The 20366-nt window shown below is 45.9% G+C and overlaps 2 protein-coding genes across 11 annotated transcripts in view; one reads left to right on the forward strand and one right to left on the reverse strand.

Moving 5' to 3' along the window:
- The window catches only part of TRIM67 (tripartite motif containing 67), a 59807-nt gene extending 45271 nt beyond the window's left edge, over positions 1 to 14536 (reverse strand). For all 7 annotated transcript variants that reach the window (XM_048843926.2, XM_048843924.2, XM_048843925.2 and 4 more), the window contains exons 1-2: positions 13544 to 14536; positions 5584 to 5679 (exon numbers count right to left, since the gene is read on the reverse strand). In XM_048843926.2, the coding sequence (XP_048699883.1) occupies positions 5584 to 5679; positions 13544 to 14404 (957 nt within the window). In that variant the 5' untranslated portion in view covers positions 14405 to 14536. The remainder of the gene's footprint in view (positions 1 to 5583; positions 5680 to 13543) is intronic.
- Positions 13548 to 20366, forward strand: part of LOC125633931 (protein FAM89A) — a 53307-nt gene continuing 46488 nt past the window's right edge. Inside the window, exons 1-2 of one of the 4 annotated variants that reach the window (XR_012667715.1) lie at positions 13548 to 13682; positions 17308 to 17455. The gene's annotated coding sequence lies outside the window, so the exon portion shown is untranslated. Of the gene's footprint in view, positions 13683 to 13862; positions 14001 to 14555; positions 14709 to 16475; positions 16617 to 17307; positions 17456 to 20366 lie in introns of those variants that run through there. The other 3 variants (XR_007355732.2, XR_012667714.1, XR_012667716.1) reach the window with 3 other exon arrangements.

Raw genomic sequence — 20366 nt, forward strand, 5'->3', positions numbered from 1 at the left:
TATTAAGGGGACATTCAGAGTTGGCTGTTCCTGTTGGGCTGTTTGCCTGGGACTGAAAAGAAATCATCCCCGCTTTTAGCTACGCAGTGTGTGTGTGTGGGGGGGGCAGGGGGAAGCATTCATGCTGAGCTGTTCACGTTTGGCTGGCAGGGATCTTCCCTGATACTAGTCATGCAGTGGGAGGAGGGGTGAAGCGATCATCCCAGAGAATTGGGGGAGGGGTTTAGTTGGATTTGTGCTGCACGTTAACCCGAAAACTGCAGCCCCTCCTTTTAAATGGCCAACCCAATGAGTGCTTGAAATGGGAAAGGAGGGTGCTGGTGTTTGAAACCATTCACCATGAAAGAGTCTACCCATTGTTCTCTAAAATGTGTCTTTTTAAATACTACTCTCCCTTTTTTTCCTCCCGCAGCTGCAAATGTTTCAATGCTCCCCCTATCATCTCCATCCCAGAGGCTAGCGCAGATAAGAAGGCAAAAAAAACGCACTCGCGATGAAATGTTTTCTGAGCTCATGCAGTCCTCCTGCACTGAAAGAGCTCAGCAGAATGCTTGGAGGCAGACAATTGCAGAGTCCAGGAAAGCAGAAAATGAATGCGAGGAGTGGTGGCGGGAGCAAGATGATAGGTGGCGGCAGCAGCATGGTGAGAGGAGGCAGGAGGCAATGCTGAGGCTATTGGAGGATCAAACTGATATGCTCCGGCGTATGGTTGAGCTGCAGGAAAGGCAGCATGAGCACAGACCGCCGCTGCAGCAGCTGTGTAACCGCCCGCCCTCCTCCCCAAGTTCCATAGCCTCCTCACTCAGACGCCCAAGAACGTGGAGGGTGGGGGGGGGGCGCCTCCAGGCACCCAATCACTCCACCCCAGAGGACTGCCCAAGCAACAGAACACTGGCATTCAATAAGTTTTGAAGTGCAGTGTGGCCTTGTCCTGTCCTCCTCCCCCACCCCACCCGGTGCTTCCCTCTTCCCCCACCCCTCCTGGGCTACCTTGGCAGTTATCTCCCTATTTGTGTGATGAATTAATAAAGAATGTATGAATTTGAAACAACAATGACTTTATTGCCTCTGCAAGCGGTGATCGAAGGGAGGAGGGCGGTTGGCTTACAGGGAAGTAGAGTGAACCAAGGGGGCGGGTTTTCATCAAGGAGAAACAAACAGAACTCTCACACCGTAGCCTGGCCAGTCATGAAACTGTTTTTCAAAGCTTCTCTGATGCGCAGCATGCCCTGCTGTGCTCTTCTAACTGCCCTAGTGTCTGGCTATGCGTAATCAGCGGCCAGGCGATTTGCCTCAACCTCCCGCCCCAACATAAACATCTCCCCCTTACTCTCACAGATATTGTGGAGCACAAAGCAAGCAGTAATAACAATGGGAATATTGGTTTTGCTGAGGTCTAACCAAGTCAGTAAACTGTGCCAGCATGCTTTTAAATGTCCAAATGAACACTCTACCACTATTCTGCACTTGCTCAGCCTATAGTTGAATAGCTCCTGACTACTGTCCAGAGTGCCTGTGTATGGCTTCAAAAGCCATGGCATTAAGGGGTAGGCTGGGTCCCCAAGGATAACTATAGGCATTTCAACATCCCCAACAGTTATTTTCTGGTCTGGGAATAAAGTCCCTTCCTGCAGCTGTTCAAACAGACCAGAGTTCCTGAAGATGTGAGCATCATGTACCTTTCCCGGCCATCCTGCACTGATGTCCCTTGTGATCCACCAGTGCTTGCAGCACCATTGAAAAGTACCACTTTCGGTTTATGTACTGGCTGCCAAGGTGCTCCGGTTCCAAGATAGGGATATGCGTTCCGTCTATTGCCCCACCAAAGTTAGGGAAACCCATTGCAGCAAAGCCATCCACTATGACCTGCACATTTCCCAGAGTCACTACCCTTGTTAGCAGCAGCTCAGTGATTGTATTGGCTACTTGGATCACAGCCGCCCCCACAGTCGATTTGCCCACTCCAAATTGATTCCCAACTGACCAGTAGCTGTCTGGCGTTGCAAGCTTCCCAAGGGCTATCACCACTCGCTTGTGAACTGTGAGGGCTGTTCTCATCTCAGTATTCTTGTGCTTCAAGGCAGCGGAAAGCAAGTCACAAAGTTCCATGAAAGTGCCCTTACGCACACGAAAGTTTCGCAGCCACTGGGAGTCATCCCAGACCTGCAACACTATGCGGTCCCACCAGTCTGTGCTTGTTTCCTGGGCCCAGAATTGGCATTCCACTCCATGAGCCTGCCCCACTGCCACTAGGATGTCCAAATAGTCAGGGCCCGTACTTTGAGAGAAGTCTGTGTCCATGTCCTCATCAATCTCATCACCGTGCTGCTATCGCCTCCTTGCCTGGTTTTGCAGATTCTGGTTCTGAACATACTGCAGAATAATGCGCGAGGTGTTTACAATGCTCATAACTGCCGCAATGATCCGAGCGGGCTCCATGCTTGCCGTGGTATGGCGTCTGAGGAGAGCAGAGTTGCAGCTCTGGAAGTGGTGGATGATGATGGTTAGCAGGCCTCCTGCACCGTCTGCTGAAAGCAGTATGGCATCCACACGGAAAAAAGGCGCAAAATGATTGTCTGCCATTGCTTTCACGGAGGGAGGGGCGACTGACGACATGTACTCAAAACCACCAGTGACAATGTTTTTGCCCCATCAGGCATTAGGAGCTTAACCCAGAATTCCAATGGGCAGCGGAGACTGCAGGGATAGCTACCCACAGTGCAACGCTCCGAAAGTCGACACTAGCCACTGTACTGTGGATGCACTCCGCCGACTTAATGCGTTTAGTGGGGACACACACAATCGACTGTATAAAATCGCTTCTATAAAAATCGACTTCTATAAATTTGACATAATTTTGTAGTGTAGACATATCCTAAGAGCACAGCTCTCTCTCACTCAGCAAGGGAGTAAAGGGTTTAATTTGCTACCTGACTTGTATGGTGTTTAAATACAATGATAAAAACTACACATCTTTTATTCCACTGAGCAAATGTTTGTGTGTAAGACAGTTCTGCTGAGGGGTGAAAGTGGGAGGCTGTCAGTACTGAGGTATTTATTGGAGACAACCAGAATCATGCTTCTCAGTTCAAGCCATGGATCTGAATCCAAATATTCCCAGTGTTCTGACTTGGTCAGATTTTGTGTTCCGGTTCAGACCCATTATAGAGATGGGCCCATGAAGTGGAGTTCAGTCCAACTCCACATTCAAATTTTCTCAAAACTCAGAGGGTGGGGTGTCATAACCATAGGGCTAGCCTAAATTCCTCCTTACCTGTAAGGGGTTAAGAAGCTCAAGTAACCTGGTTGGCACCTGACCAAAGGAACCAATGGGGACAAAAGATAATTTCAAATCTGGGAGGGGAGAGGTTTTGTTTTGGGTTCTTTGTTTGTGTGGCTGTTCGCTCTTGGGACTAAGAGGGACCAGACATCAATCCATGTTCTCCAAATCTTCCTCAAGAAGTCTCTCAAATTTCAAACTTGTAAGTAACAGCCAGGCAAGGTGTATTAGTTTACCTTTGTTTTCTCAATTTGTAAATTTTCCCTTTGCTAGAGGGAGGTTTATCCCTGTTTTGTTATAACTTTGAAACTAAGGCCAGAGGGGGTTCCTCTGTGCTCTTTGAATTTTCTGATACTCTGTAAGGCTAACTACCAGCCTAAGTTTACAGAGGTGATTCTTTTACCTTTTTCTTTTTAAATAAAATCCTTCTTTTTAAGAACCTGACTGATTTTTCCATTGTTCTAAGACCCAGGGGTTTGGGTCTGTAGTCCCTTTGTAACCAATTGGTGAGGATATATGCTCAAGCCTTCCCCAGGAAAGAGGGTGTAGGCTCGGGGGAATATTTTGGGGGGAATAGGACTCCAAGTGGTCCTTTCCCTGATTGTTTGTTAAATCATTTGGTGGTGGCAGCAATCCCAAGGGAAGAAAGAAATCTGTGCCCTGGGGAAGTTTTAACCTAAGCTGGTAAGAATAAGCTTTGGGGGTCTTTCATGTGGGTCCCCACATCTGTACCCCAGAGTTCAGAGTGGGGAAGAAACCCTGACATGGGGATTAGCTGCAGGTTTCCACTTTGCGTTCACCTCTAGGATTTTAGTAACATGGGGTGGAGATTCAGGGGGTCACAGTCAAGAATACCAGAACAGACAATTCCTGGTCATTCGCCTCTAACTACAACAGTACCATTATGCATAACAATTTTCCACTGTTTCTGTTCTTATGCATTAAGGGATTTTACAGCACAGTTTTAAATATCTTTAGGTTTCAAGAGGGCAAAAGTAGCTACTAACGGGGGCTAGGTGACCCAGTGGATCAGTGATGGACTATGGAGTCCTTCAACTGCAGCTCACTGCTTCAAAGCTGTCCAATGTGTATAGTGAGTGGCTGAAGTTCATTACCACCTGACAGTTGTTTGGTGGCCTAAGGGACATGGGTTGGTGGTTCAGGCCAGTTCCTATCAGTCAGTTATCCATATCACCTAAAAAAAAAAAAAGTTAATCTCCCTTATTGGCACTTCTAGCAGAGCAAAAAAGGAACATGAAAGGTGGCGGATACAACATTCTGTGACACTTCACATATGTTGGCAGCATTTGTGGTATAAACTCAATTTGGGTTTTTTTAAATAATTTAATTTTAGATCAAATTTGTATTTCTCAAACTCCTGCCTTCCCTTTCTGTGCAAAGCAGGAACTGGGGATTGCTCACTGATGACAAAAGGGCCAGAAGTAAAGCAGAAAGCACACAGTGGGTATACCATAGAAGCTATGCTAGAAAAGATCACTAGTTAGAATAATAATAATCCTCCCCTAGCGCCCTGCTAAATCAGTATAGGGAAGCAGGCACTCCTGCTGCATGTCCCAGACCTGTTCTATGGGTAGAGAGAGAGATGTAAATTCCCCAATATCCAGCAACTTTCATAAGCCTACATTCACTTGAAAAAAACAATTGAGTTTCCCACTAGTTTTGTGCTCTTGTCGTGCAAATATAAATTTATGTTTTAAAAGACATTAATTAGCCTTTTGCCCAATGTAATGAGTCAAAATCCAATTATCAGAGCTGAACATACACAACAATAATTTCCACACAATCCCCCCCCAATTCATTTTGGCAGTGTTTGGGCCCTTTTTGTATTTTGACTTTCCACAAATATCCGAACTATTAAAATATAAGAATGTTCTCAGAAACAGCATAATTTAAGCAAATGTTGAACTATTCACGGGTAGTAAGTTTTGAATTTGTAAAAATGAGAATTTGTACCAAAACCCTAACTCTAAGAATTACATTCATCCAGTCAGTGAACAGAAGCATACCATACAACCAATGAGTCCAATCAGAAATTAAACAACACAGTTCAAACTTCCAATTTTGAATATCAACTTCTTGCAACAAATGGCATACAATCTATAGGCCAACAAATATTTGTAGACATTAGCTGATGAATAATTTTGCCTAACAAATACATTCAAGAAAAGAGTATGTTATTCCAGGCAATTTATGAACAGCAAGAGACTAAAGTCATCAAATAAATTATGCACTCAGCTCTAATGATTACTGTATTATCAAAACAACAAGTAGTATACAATTACCTGTATCTGCTGTAATATATTTTTCAGCTGAACCAAAAATTCTTTAGCTTCCTTTGCTTTATCTGAAACACCATTTAAAGCCTGAGACAGCTGTGTCTGTAAGAAACAGAATTTAAAATGAAAAATTAGAGATAAAATGCAAATGAATTCTTACTAATCCTTACTTCTTACAATTAAATGTTAAAAGGCTTACTTGGCATCACATGTATTCTTACTTGCATAGAGGATTTGTGCTAGAAAAGAGCAAGTTAGAATTTCAATTGTAATAGATTTAGTAAGGGTGAATCTCTGTGTGGGTAGTCAGTTATTGTCTCCATTTTCCAATTAAATGTAATGACTAGTTAAGTCACAACACTTACAAAAGCCTAAAACTGCTCACATATGCATGGAAATGATAGTATCTTATATTTACATAGTGTCAGTCATGCTGAAAAATCCCCAAATGATCTCAACTAGCAATTTCTTAACTCTAAGCCTGAAATTTTTACCAACTTTGTAGAGTCAGCTACAATTAAAATATATTAGAACTTTCATTACAAACCCTGTTTGTATAGTCTTGTAACATTGTATAAAAATTTCTTTTGGGGCTGAAAGCATCCATTCTTCAACTTAACCCAGAGGTAAATATTTCTGGAAAGACTGAGAAAAATTCCTTTACCCATTTTGAGTTATGAGAGGGTGAAAAAAATATATGAACTTTCACCATTGTTCGACAACTTTAAGCTAATGTTTTGTTTATGAATAATTTAAATGGCAGAATTTTACAACATGATATTTGAACTACAATTCTAGCCACAAGACTAAGCAACTTTAACTCCACCCCTTTGTGCGTATGAACTACAATTATCTTTACATGACCACATATTAGTGCTCAAAGTATAAAACATGGCATTTGATAACTTTGTATTTAGCTGTGATACTCTGAACACCTTTCCCAGAGCTGAAGAAGAGCTCTGTGTAAGGTCAAAAGCTTGTCTGTTTCACCAACAGAAGTTGGTCCAATAATAGATATTACCTCAGCCACCTTGTTTACTTGATAATAACTTTAGACACGTGCAGTATCTTGCACAACCATATTCATGTAACACACACAAAAATGCATTAAATTATTTCTCTGAAAAGTACACATGAAGGCCCTGCTCCTGTAATTGCATCCATGGAAGCAGACCCTTGCCCCTGCATAGAGCTTCAATTACCTTTGCCCCCTCACAGATGAGATTGCAAGATCAGGCTCTAAAGTATATTTAAACAACATACTACAGATGCAGAATAGCAAAACTGTCTAATTGTCAACTGCACTATGTTTTGTGTTATGTTATCGCAGATGTAACTTAAGGAACTCTTTCAATACTATATCAACCAGCAGTGCTTCATTAAAATAACTTGTGGAAAATATACTATGAGCCACATCCTCTGCTGCTGTTAATTGATGTAGCTGCATTGAAGCACATGGAGCTATGCCAATTTACACTAGCTGAGGATCTTGCCATTGGTCTCTTACTACAGTGTTAGCTCTTAGGCCCAGAGCCACAAAGGTACTTAGGTATTCTCTCTCTCTCTCTTTCTACCTCAATAACCGTTTAAATATTTATCTACAGTAAAATGTTAGATTACTCTGAAATCTTAGGTGCCAAGTGAGTTCAGGGACCTACAGAGTTCGGCAGGAGTTTTGTGGCTTGCAATGGAGTGAAAACTGGGACTTAGATACCTAACTTTGTTGTTTAGGCACTTACGTATCTTTGTAGATGTGGGCCAAAGTCACCATTTATTCTCTGCTTGCTCCTTGAGGGAAGTGATTTACAGCTACCCTGACAAGAGCACAGCTCACTTCCCCCTTGTGCCAGCTCAGCTCTACCCAACCCCTCCCCTGCTCTACCCGTCCTTCACCCCTTCCTCCCTATGCACCTGCTCAACTGGGAGAGGGAAGACATTGGGTGCGCTACTCCTCCTGCTCTATTTCCTATGCTTTGACCAATGCGGTAGGAAGCTCTAACACAACCACAGGAGGGTCTTACCTTATGTAGCCACATTAGGGGTAGGCACAAATTGGCCCTTAATGGGACATAGCATTGAAGACTTCAGGAAGAATCAACCCTAATGTTTACCCTTCTGTTCATGGGAATGTTCCATATTAAGCCCAGTTATATGTATTGTACTGGTACCAAATTTGAAAATAGAATATCCTCTACTACAATTAACTTGTAACTAATCTAATAGGAAGAGCTATAATAATTATATTATTGCTGTCAGTACCTATGTATGTGTTTTTACAACTTCCTATTAAAATTCTTGGCATCTCACAAAATTTGAAGTAACAATGTCTGGTACAAAAGTTTACCAGGCTCATTGGGCCAAATTCTTATCCCTTGATAAGGTCCCTATAATGCCACCAGAGCACCACAAAGGGGCTGGTGAAGATTCCCCCAGTTTTACATGCCTTTTGGTTACATGCCTGTACCCCACCACAGGACATATTTTTGCCAGCACCAGGTGGGAATGTGATGGAATGGTGTGACAAAGTATGGAGAGAGTGGGGCTGGAGTGTGATGTGCTCTGCCAATCAGTGGCTAGTGGAATGGTCCCAACAGGACAAGTGTGCCTCAGTCACAAAACAAAGACAACTATAATTAGTCCATGACAAAAATATAATTGCCACCACTCCAACGTCTAATCCCATCCCCAACATCAGAGCACAGTGCATCCCACAGTATGGATGGGGCCAAAAACTAGGGTTTGTCCCATAGGTATCATGGCAACCATTAAATTCTGAGTCAATCCAGATCAATCATCAACTACATGGATATTAATGTAACTGAGCACATTCAGTCTCAGCTCCTCATATATAGCCACCATGAAGACCCTGTATATAAACTTGACAAAGACTGATCAAATAACTTGACCAAACTTTTCCACTCATTAAACCATTGCAGTTGTGCTACTGCAAGTAGAATATGAAAGCCAGTTCTCTGAGCACTAAATCCATTTAGAGATAATAGCCTTGTTTATTAAAACATTTATAGGGTAGTTTTTAAAGCAAATGGATTTAGCCATGTACTTTCCATTAAAACAAAATGGATTCAGATGCCTAAAACCTCCATAAGCCACTATAAAAAGCACCCTGTACATTCAAAGCTTTCTTTCAAACAGTGGAAGGATTTGCTTGAAGCTGAACAGCAAGTTACAAGCTCTATTAATTATGACAATTAATAATTCCTGACGAATGTTGTTCTATCCACATTGATCTTAATTTTAATATCTGGGTCCAGCAATGAAATAAGGATTCTGTAGATGGGTAAAAAAGTTATACTCTTATCAAATATAGTAATAGACAAATAACGAGGAGGACAAGTAATCAAATCTAGCTAGGCATAGAAGACTGATGTTTTCCCTGATTTTAGAAAATGAGACTGATAATTCTATCATTCTTTTTCAAAAGAAGAGTTCATTGCTCATTTACCTTTCTTTTTCTCCATCTATCATCATAGCAAATTAACTACTGATTACATCATATGATCCAGGCACTGAATTCTTAAAGAGCTTCCAAGTTTCTGGGAATGGAGGGTAGGGGTTTGGGGGCAATTCTGGGCTACCTTCTAAAGAGGCATCCATACTCCAATATTTGCCCTCAACTACTTGCTCATCTCCCTATGCATCAGTGTCCTAAACAGACCCCTGTCCAACTAAAATTCCTGATGCCATCTCAACTACAAGATCACACATACACAACAGTTATATTTTTGATGTACATGGCGGGACTCAACAGAAGCTGCAGAGCTGAGACTTGTTCACCATGCTTCCCCATACCTGTGAGTCAAAGGGCCCACAAGTTGAAATCTATCATTAGTAATATTATTAATATTTTTGTATTACAGTAGAGCCTAGAGATCCCAAATGTGATCATGGCTCTATCATACTAGGTGCTGTCCAAACACAAAGTACAATATCCTTCCCTCCGACAATAGGAGCACACAATTTTGATCAATCCCTTTAAAGCCTTCCTACCAGAGCCTCAGCTGATATAAATCAATGATCCCCCACTGATTTATACCAACTGAGGATCTAGCTCCGTGTCTGTATATTACATAATTTCTAACTTCTCCAAAATAATTTACTTATGGCAGATTCCTACATATATTTCTAGGGGAAAGTATCTTTATTAAACTAATATGACTACAAAATGCTCATGGTGGATGAGCTAGATTATCTAGCAATAACATGTACAAACAATTAAATGTGTCATATAATTCTAAATACAATACTTTAATTTATGGTTGGCCAAAGTTACAGGACCCAGGAGGCAGTAAGTGTAAATTACTGCATCTGAAAACTTACTAAGGTCCAACTACAAATATCCAATTCCAAAATCCAACTATCTGAAAATAAACATGAAATGAGGGGTTAGACTGGCTCCTGTTGGCAGTTTCAATATTTTTATTTCCTGCCAAGTATATTGTTCTAGGATAATTAACACTTACAAGACATGAAAAGATTACTATCACAAAATTAGTTAATTTTAGGTTATTTTACTGTTCTCTTTAGAACCTTTATCATAACATTCAAGCTACATATAACAAGGGAAAATCACATTCTGTGAGAACAAACTCTCAGGAGGAAAAGTGCAGTGAAAACACAAAACAACAGAATTTAGTTCATTCCTCTGACAAAGTCTGTAAGAAGAATGAGAAATGATTTAAAATGTATCTTGATCAGCACCACAGTTTATCACATCATTTCAAAAGGCGTTAATCAGTTGTAGCACAAGTAGACTCTAGTAGAATACAAACTGGCTTCACAATCTATAAAACACTAAACACTTATGCATACTGAAGTCAATCATTGTTCATCAGGGGTTTGGCAGGCTCCTTGATGAAGACTTTCCACCAAAAAATCAGATCTGCAATTAGCATAAATGGCAAAAGCTGTGAATTCATGACCTGAGGCTTATGAGTCAAGTGAATTTAACTCCTGAACACAAAAAAATCAAGTTATTCAGGAGATGGTTTAATGGTCTAAGTAAATCCTTAGCTGGAAGTACTTTGACTCTGTTGAAACACAGATTGAAGTACTGCCAGGGCTGATTCACCCATTCATTCTTCTGATCAATAAACAAAGTTCTGTGCAGTGGATGCCATGTGGGATCTTTTCATGAGTCTTTACAAATTGAAGTCCAGTGCGTTCTGCATCAGCACTACTGTGTGGGGGAGCCAGGGATCAGGGCACAAGAAGTGATCCATTTTTTACCCCTATGCAGAAGCCAGAAATTATCACAGACCCTCTCATTACCTCCACAGGTGCTAATCATACCAAAGAGAACAGGGAGGAGGTGAGCCTTTCCTCTGCAGTAACCAACAGAAGGAAGCAAGCTGCCCCACCTGAAGGGTTGTAGCAGTTGGGTGTTCACCCTCCATGAGGGAGGGACCCGCCTCAGTGCTGCTGTATGGATAGTTGTAATGTGCTGAGGATGACAAGCACTCTATAAATGTAAAATATCAATCATTAATTCTTAATCGAGTCAGTGTCCAGGCTTCCTGGTGAGTCTGACAAGCTTCAAATCAATTTTAAGACAATCATCTCTTGGTCTCTATCCAAAAAATATATGAAACAATCTCAGCTCCATCTTGCACACAAATATCAGCAAACTTATGTGAAAGTACTATCTCCCAAAACCCCCACACAGGTTCAAATTATAATGAGTATTAATACTAGGGATGAGTGAACCAGACTGGAACAATCTGTGAACTGGCCAAGCCTTCATCTGTCCCATAACCAAACACTACCATCACTAGTTTTTGGATCAGTGTGGATAAGACCCTCATCTCCTCCATCCTTAACTGCCATCATGACTGTGGATCACAGCCACCATACAACCCTCTAAAAGACCCTAGCATGACTTGCAAATAAACCTCTACACACCTTCCCTCTCTCCAGCCCTCCAGTGGGTCCCGGGCAACCTTCTGTCACTGATACATTTATAGCAAAGTGACAGATAAAGATGCTATCGAAGGCCCAACAACTGTCTGCCTCTCTAATTTAATTTGGATTGGGAAGAAAGCAGATTTGGTTTGAGATTTGGAAGTTGAGATGTTATGGCCTAATGCAAGATCACAGAGAGGGAGCGTTTCGGTTACTAGAAGGTCATGAGAAGGGAATATGCTGCCCAGGGTCTAATAGAGGGTCAACAAGAAGGGAGGAAGGACCAGGGGCCTATTGGAGAGTTGCGTGAAGGGAAAGGAGAGCGGAAGGCTATCAGAGAATTATGGAAATGAGGTAGCCTCAATGTTCAGATAAACATCAAGACACTAGGGTGAGTTACCCAGAATCTCCCTCTTATCTCACCCGCCTCAACAAGAACTGTCACTGACATAGAATACTTCTTCCTCATTGTGGGGCTAGATCCCTGGCCCCATTAAAGATACATTTGTGTTACTCTGGTGGCATAAAGTGTACCGCTGCCCTGAAGGGGTAACAGGATTCCACCAATAGGGGGGAATCTTGGGTGGGGTATATCTGGTGTAGCCAGGTTTATATCAGCCCCCTTTCACAGAAGGTGTATTGGGGCTGGCTGGAGTTGGGAGGGGACATTCTGAGAATGTCCCTGTTGGATCATATTAAAGAAGTTCTGTATTCAAATCATAAATGAGTTTGATTCCCCATAGTTTAAATTCCAGGGTATTACTAATAAAGAGGTCTCTTGGCTTTTGGTCTCTTGTTTTTACTGTTTCTCTCCCTCTCTGTGTGAAACTTGCAAGCTGCTAATTGTGTTAGTACATCCTAAGACAGAGCCTGTTCTCAAAGCAATACTTTGTAACAACTACTTACACAGAGAGAGACTCAAAGCAATACTTTTTAACAACAGAAACAGCACCCAGAGATTCCCCGCCCTTTTGTTGTATTCATCTCGTTTGTTAACAATTGTGATTAAAATAGAGATAGAGAATGTATGTGGATGGATGCTTGGTGTGGATAATAACTGAATGATCAGGGAGGTGACAGCCTAAGAATCCAGTGTCCATCAGCCAAAGAAGGCATCAAGTGGAAACAACGAGAGGACCCCCGGAGGGCAGACTGAACAACAAACAACAGTCTCAAGGATGGGAGAACCAAAGAACAACAGGGAGCCATCAGGAATGTGCCATCTGCTGATTGATTCAGCAACAGCATGATAAAGCAATTCCCATAGACTAGCATAGGAATAAATCCCTAAAAAATGGACTGTAGAAAGTGAGAACTTTGAGGTCTGATTCTGCAAACCAACTTCCAGAAGCATCAGATGTGCATCTAACAAGGCCCTGCTCCCTCCCTGTGTCCAGGCCACCTGGCCAGTGGCTTGGCATGAGCAACTCTAAGGCTGGTAACTATGATAACAACCTTGCAGAACCTCTGTGTGTGTGTGTGTGTGTGTGTGTGTGTATGAATGAATGAATGTGTGAATAAATATGAAACTGAATGGAATGTTATAGCTATAACTAACTGCTTACTTTCTGTATTTCTTTCTGTATTCACAATAAATGTGGCATTTTGCCTTTTCTCCTCTAGTAAGATCCTGCTGGTTTTTATTTTATTTGCATAACATCCCAGGGGTGTGCTGGGGGCATTCCAGGACTAACCTTGTCTAGGGGACTCTTATAGACAGCATAAATTGCAGCAGTCCTGGGGCTGCTCTAATTTGAGCGAAGGGCCATTTTAACCCCCTGCCTGCTACAGGAGTGGGGGAGGAGTAAAGGTAACTGACAGCCACTTTTATCTCCTCCCACCTCAGCATGATTTTGGGCAGAAGAGGACTGCAGAAGCCAAAACAGAGCCCCAGTCTGGGGAAAGTGCTTGGAGGTCCAGAGCTGGAGGGTGTTGAAGAAGAGGGGAGTGGAGCTAATGATCAGAGACCTTCCCCCCCCTCCCCGTCATGAAGGCAGGGCCGTGCTGCTTGGGCTGGGGGGGGGCACCCCCACGCCCCCGAGCTTACCTTGTGCTGTTTCCACATAGCCCCCAGGGCTTTCACCTCGTGCTGGCCATGCTTGCCCTCCTCCAGGCACTGGTAGCAGACGGGGGTGCCGCAGCTCACGCAGTACATGCTGTAGTTCTCCAGCTCGTGATCGGCGCAGGTGGGCAACTTGCGGGCGCCCCCCGCCGCCTTGCCGCCGCCGGGCCCGCCCGGGAGGCTGGGCGGGGGCAGCAGACGGTGCTTGGCGAAGGGCCCCCGGGTCGGGTGGCACTTGAGCTGGCAGGCGGCGCAGTACAGCACCTCGCACTGCTCGCACGCCACGGCGGCCGCCTCGGGCGGGCTGCGGTCGCAGAGCTGGCACTTGGCGGCGGCCCGGCCTTCCTGGTAGCGCTGCACGATGGCCTCCAGCAGCCGGTTGCGCGGGAAGCCGCGGAGGCCGCGCGGGTCCAGGGAGGCGCTGCGGTGGCATTGCGGGCAGGTGAGGGACGAGCTGGGGCCCGCCCCGCGGGGAGCCGCCGCCGAGGAGGAGCCGGCCGGGGCCGGCCCCAGGGGCAGCACCCGCACCCCGTTGGGGGACTTGAGGCTGGGGGTGTAGGAGCCGTAGCCGCTGTCGCTCTCGCTGTGCAGGCTCAGCTTGTCCGCGTGCTCCCCGCCGCCGCCGCCGCCCCCCGCGGCGCCCTCAGCCTCCGAGCCCGCCGCCGGCCCGGCTGCCGCGGCCCCTGGGGCCCGGGGCTGCAGCAAGGCGGGCAGCTGCTGCTCGCGCTCGGGCGTCTGCACGGCGATGGTGCGGGCGCAGGGCAGGCAGACGTTGTGCGAGCAGGGCAGGATGATGGGCTCCCGGAACAGCGAGCCGCACACCGGGCACTTCAGCTCCTCTTCCATGGCCGCGGCGCCGGGCCGGCCGGGTCAGCGGACAGGCCCGCCGAGGCGGGGCTCGCTGCCGCCTTCCCTGCCCATGCCCCAGCGTGGCCCCCGGCGCTGGGGCTCAGCACCCCGGGGGAGGGACAGCGGCTGGCTGGGCGGAGGCGGCGGAGCTCCGCACGGCGGGCTGCACACAGAGCCGCTGCTCCCGTGGCGCGCGCCCGGCGGGGCTGGACAGCTCCTGAGGGGCTGAGCTGGAGAGGAGGCGCCGGCGCTGCAGCGGCAGGAGGCTATTGTTTATGGCCAGGCGATTTCCTCGCCCGTGGTGTGTGTGCAGCGCGCGGAGCGGAGCGGGCTGGGTCTCCACTGCGGCGAGTAGTACGGGGGGGGCGGGGTGGGGGGGGGGGAGGAACAAAGGGCGGGAGTAGGCAGTGCCGCAAATAAGGGATGGCTCGCTGGCTGGCCGAGTCTGGAGCCAGCGACTCCTTCAAAGGGACTGTGCTGTGATGGCTTTATCGGTTTAAAAATTCCATTATTAATGGAAATAGACAGAGGAGAGGAGGAAGCTTGAAAGCGAATAACAAAGCAAAAAAAAATATGTTTCTTTCGATACATTTCTTATCATGCTCCAACCCAAATGCGAGCCACAAAACGTTCAAGCATTGTTAGAGAGAATGCAAGGGGCGGGGGGGGGAGTTTGCTATTATAGGCATGAATCTTGGTTGGCTGCTCCATGCACAAGCAGTGGGAGTGGGAATCATGAGTAAAGAAATGCACCAGAGCTAAAAGAAAAGGAGGACTTGTGCCACCTTAGAGACTAACCAATTTATTTGAGCATGAGCTTTCGTGAGCTACAGCTCACTTCATCGGATGCATACCGTGGAAACTGCAGCAGACTTTATATACACACAGAGAATATGAAACAATACCTCCTCCCACCCCACTGTCCTGCTGGTAAGGAGGTATTGTTTCATATTCTCTGTGTATATATAAAGTCTGCTGCAGTTTCCACGGTATGCATCCGATGAAGTGAGCTGTAGCTCACGAAAGCTCATGCTCAAATAAATTGGTTAGTCTCTAAGGTGCCACAAGTACTCCTTTTCTTTTTGCGAATACAGACTAACACGGCTGTTACTCTGGCACCAGAGCTAGTAGCAATGTAACCCAAACCGACATTTGCTGAGAAAATAAATCAGAGATGCCAGCTGAGAGTTTTGTGAATTGAAAATAAGCATCATTATAAGAAAGGAACCAGTGGTGGGAAATCCCCCATCTTTTTTGTTTGCGCTCCATATGTTTAGAGGGGATGTAAGGGTGGTTTATTAAGGGAATGAAGAGATTATAAATAGAAATGATTTCACTACTTTGGGTAGATTACACAGTTTTGTGAGTCCCATCATGATTTAATATATAGTTTGGTTAAAAGCCACATTCATATTAAATTCCATCCCACCAGCAGACTTACTGTTTTTGTATTTAAATGTTTGTGGGTTGTCTTAAAAGAGAAGGTTACACACCCTGTGCAGTAACTGAGGTTTGTTTGATATGTGTGTCCCTGGGAGTGCTCCACTTCAGGTGTCGGTGCATCCCGGTGCCATTAATCGGAGATCTTCAGTAGCAGGGCCCGGTCGGGACACACGTGCACAGTTGGTGTCTCGCAGCATCATTGGAGTCTTTGGCACGTGCATGCGTTCCGACCCCCTCAGTTCCTTCTCCGCCACAGAGTCCTTTAAGTCGAATTCCAAAGCAGAGGGGAGGAGGGTGGGTAGTGGAGCACCCACAGGGACACATACATCTTGAAGAACCTCAGTTACTGCACAGGGTGAGTAACCTTCTCTACTTCTTCGAGTGGTCTCCCTGTGGGTGCTCCACTTCAGGTGAATGTACAGCAGTACCTGCTATGGTTGGGGGGACTTTGGAGTTGCGGATTTGGCAGTGGCAGATAGTACTGTATGACCTACTATAATGTCCGCTCTGGCATCTTGTGTGATGGTGTAGTGTTTGGCAAACATATGGTCTGACAACCATGTAGCGGCTTTGCATATGTCAATAATGGGTACGTTGTGTAGGAACTCTACCGATGTTGACGTAGCTCGAGTGGAATGAGTTCTGATGCCATCAGGAGGTTCAACGTCATGGATCTGGTAGCAGGACCTAATACAGTCGGAGATCCACTTGGAGAGCACTGTTGTGAAATAGCAGCTCCTTTCAGCAGTAGATACGAAGAGTCTAGGTGATTTACAAAATGATTTTGTTCTGTCCAAGTAGAAGGCAATCGCCCTTCTAACATCCAGGGTATGAAGTGCCGCTTCCTGTGGGTTTTTGTGGGGTTTGGGGTAAAAAGTGGGGAAGTGTATCAGCTGGTTAAGATGGAAAGAGAACACCACCTTTGGCAGAAATTTAGGATGGGGTTGCATCGTGATCTTGTCCTTAAATAAATTAGTGTATGGGGAGTGGGCCATCAGTGCCCTTATTTCTCTGCCCCACCTGGCTGACGTGATGGCCACCTTCATGGACATGTGGAATAAGGAGGAGGTGGCTATTGGTTCAGAGGGAGGTTTCATTAGGCCTCTGGGGGTGAGGTTCAAATTCCAGGTGGGTGTGGGGTGGGGTGGACCTCAGGATAGAGGTTTTGGAATCCAGTAAGGAAACATTTTGTAGTAGGGCGTGTGGAGACAGAGGAGCTGTCCAGTTTCTCATGGAAGGCATTGATTGCCACAAGATGAACTCTGATGGAACTGAGTGATAGACCTTTGTTTTTGAGTTCTAAAATTTAGTCTAGGATATCAGGAAAGGATATGGTGCAGGGTGTGAGGGTTTTCTGTAAGGACCACATTGAGAATTGTTTCCACTTTTGGAGGTAACTATTGTGAGTGGAGTCGCATTTACTGTGTAATAACACGTGTCTGACTTACTCCGAACAGGCGAGTTCATGCAATTGGAACCAAGGAGGAGCCTCTGAGGAGGATGAAGTTTCTCCAGTTGTGGATGGAAGATGCAACTGTCGCTCTGGGAGAGGAGGTGCGGTCTCATCGGGAGAGTTCTTGGAGGGCAGATTAACATGCGAAGCAGGTAAGGATACCAAGTCTGTCTAGCCCGTGCCGAGGCGATAAGCATGACCTTGGCCTTGTCGTCCCTGATCTTGCGGAGAACTCTGTGTATTAGAGGAATTGGAGGGAATGCATACGTAACTGTCCAGTTCCATGAGAGTAGGTATGCGTCTCTCAGGGAGCCTTTCCCGAGTCCCACTCTGGAGCAAAATAATTGGCATTTGCGGTTCTTTGCTGTGCCAAATAGATCTACCAAAGGAGAGCCCCAAAGGGAGACTAGGTGGGATGCGATCATAGAAATTAGTTCCCATTCATGTTTTTGTGAAAAGTGTCTGCCTCGGGTGTTGGCGGTGGTGTTCTGACACCACAGCAGGAATGAGGCCGTGATGTCTATGCGATGTCGTATGCACCAGTTCCAAAGTTTGATGGCTTCTATGCACAGGGAGTGTGATCTTGCTCCCTCTTGTCTGTTGATGTAGAACATACATGCAATGTTGTCCGTGAGTACTCAAATAGATTTGTTTCGAATGAGTGGGAGGAAGTGAAAGCAGGCATACCTGCCTGCTCTGAGTTCTAGGAGGTTTATATGCAGATGGGCCTCCAGTGCAGACCATCTGCCCTGTGTCATGTGGTGTTGCAGGTGTGCCCCCCCCTCGCGTATCAGGGAGGCGTCTGTGGTGAGCATAAGCGCGGGGGGATTTTGGCAAAAGGGAACTCCTGCACATATATTCTCCCTTTCCGTCCACCAGTGCAGTGAGTTCAGCACATTTGTGGGTGGAGTTACCATCATGTGGAGGCTGTGCTTGGCAGGTTTGTACTCAGCCAGCCCTGTAAGGCCTCATGTGTAGTCTGGCGTGTTTCACCACGAACGTGATAGCTGCCATGTGGCCCAGAAGTTGCAGGCACTTTCTGGCTTCGACCCTTGGGCAGGTGGACACTGTATGTATGAGGTGTTTGACGGCGAGGAACATGGCCTGCGGGAGGAAGGCTCTGAGGAGGGTCGAGTCCAGGTAAGCCCCATTGAACTCTATTTTCTCTATTTTGACTTTTGGAAGTTTATTTGCAATCCAAGCCTTTGGAAAAGAGCGATGGTTGACTGGGTGACCGTATGCATTTCTTCATACGATCGGTCCTTGATGAGGCAGACGTCCAGGTATGAGAAAAATATGATCCCTCGTTTACGTAGGTAGGCTGCCACCACCACGAGAGTCTTGGAAAACATCCGTGGTGCAGTGGAGAGACCGAATGGGAGCACTCTGTATTGGAAGTGGTCGTGTCCCACTGTGAACCATAGGAATAGTCTGTGTGCTGGGTGTATTGAGGTATGCGTCTTGGAGGTCAAGGGCTGAGAACCAGTTCCCTCATTCCAGCACCGGTATTATCGTGCCCAACACGACCATTCTGAATTGGGAGCGGACAAATTTGTTGAGTCATTGCAGGTCTAGAATGGGTCATATCCTCCGCTTTTCTTCTGGGTCAAGAAATAGTGGGAGTAAAATCCCTTTCCTCTGTGCTGTGTTGGAACTCATTCCACTGCACTTAAGAGGAGTAGGTGAGTTACTTCTTCCCGAAGTAGATGTTTGTGAAAGGGGTCCCTGAAGAGGGACAGGGAAGGGGTAGGGGGGCATGAAATAAAAAGGATGGAATAGCCCAACTGCACTATTTCCAAGACTCAGTGATCCTGTGTGATGTTTCACCAAGCGTGGTGAAAGCATTGGAGGCAATGGTCAAAAGGGCAAGTAGGCACTGGTGGTAAGGAGTGGTCACTTAGAACCTCGACCAAGACTTCAAAATTGCGGTTTGTGGCCCGATGGGTGGGACGTAGGTTGTTCTGACTGGGTTTGTCAATGTCTGTTAGACCTGCCGCGGGACCTCCCAGTGTCATAGAATCATAGAATATCAGGGTTGGAAGGGACTTCAGGAGGTCATCTAGTCCAAGCCCCTGCTCAAAGCAGGACCAATCCCCAATTTTTGCCCCAGATTCCCTAAATGGCCCCCTCAAGGATTGAACTCACAACCCTGGGTTTAGCAGGCCAATGCTCAAACCACGGAGCTATCCCTCCCCATACTGCTTGGACTGTGGGCAGTTGTATTGCTGCAGGTGAGACCTCTGGTAAGGCTGGTATCTCTTTCTCTTGGAAGGAGGGGTGTAGATCCCTAGTGTTTGGAGGGCACTGGAATCTTTCATTGTGTGAAGGACTTCATTGGTTTTTCTGGAAAAAAGTTTATCTTTGTTGAACGGTAAATCCTTCACTTTGGTCTGCAGCTCTTTAGGGATGCCAGATGAGGAGAGCCAGGAGGCCCCACACATCACCACCATAGTAGCTGTGGTGCAAGCTGCTGTGTCGGCCATGTCCAGAGATTCTTGAAGCGCTGTTCTGGATACTAGCTGTCCCTCTACCAGGAACAATTTAAAATCTGCTCTTCGGTCCTCTGGGATGTGGGAAGTAAATTCAGAAAGTTTGTTGTAATTATCAAAGTCATAGCTAGCAAGAAAAGCGGTATAGTTGGCAATTCTAAATTGGAGAGTAGAGGATGTGTAAATCTTGCCACCTAAGAGGTCAAGGTGTTTGAGGTCTATTTCTGGGGTGTGGACCGCTAATGAGGTTGTTTAGCCCTGTGGTTAGCAGCTTCAATCACAAGGGAGTTGGGCTGCAGGTTTGAGAATAAAAAGTCCACGCCCTTAGCTGGAACATAATATTTCCGGCCAGCCCTTTTGCAGGTTGGCGGGACGGAAGCTGGTGTCTGCCAGATAGTGTCGGCCAGTTCCAATATGGCGTTGTTTATGGGGCATGCAATCTTTGAGGATGCCAAGGGTTGGAGGATCTTCAAGAGTTTATGTTGATTCTCCTGTACTTCCTCCAATGGAATGTCCTGGCTGATTGCAACCCTCTTAAATAATTCCTGAAATTGCTTAAAGTCATCTGCTATAG

The sequence above is a fragment of the Caretta caretta genome, chromosome 3 (genome assembly GCF_965140235.1).
Source record: "Caretta caretta isolate rCarCar2 chromosome 3, rCarCar1.hap1, whole genome shotgun sequence".
Taxonomy (NCBI): Eukaryota; Metazoa; Chordata; order Testudines; family Cheloniidae; genus Caretta; species Caretta caretta.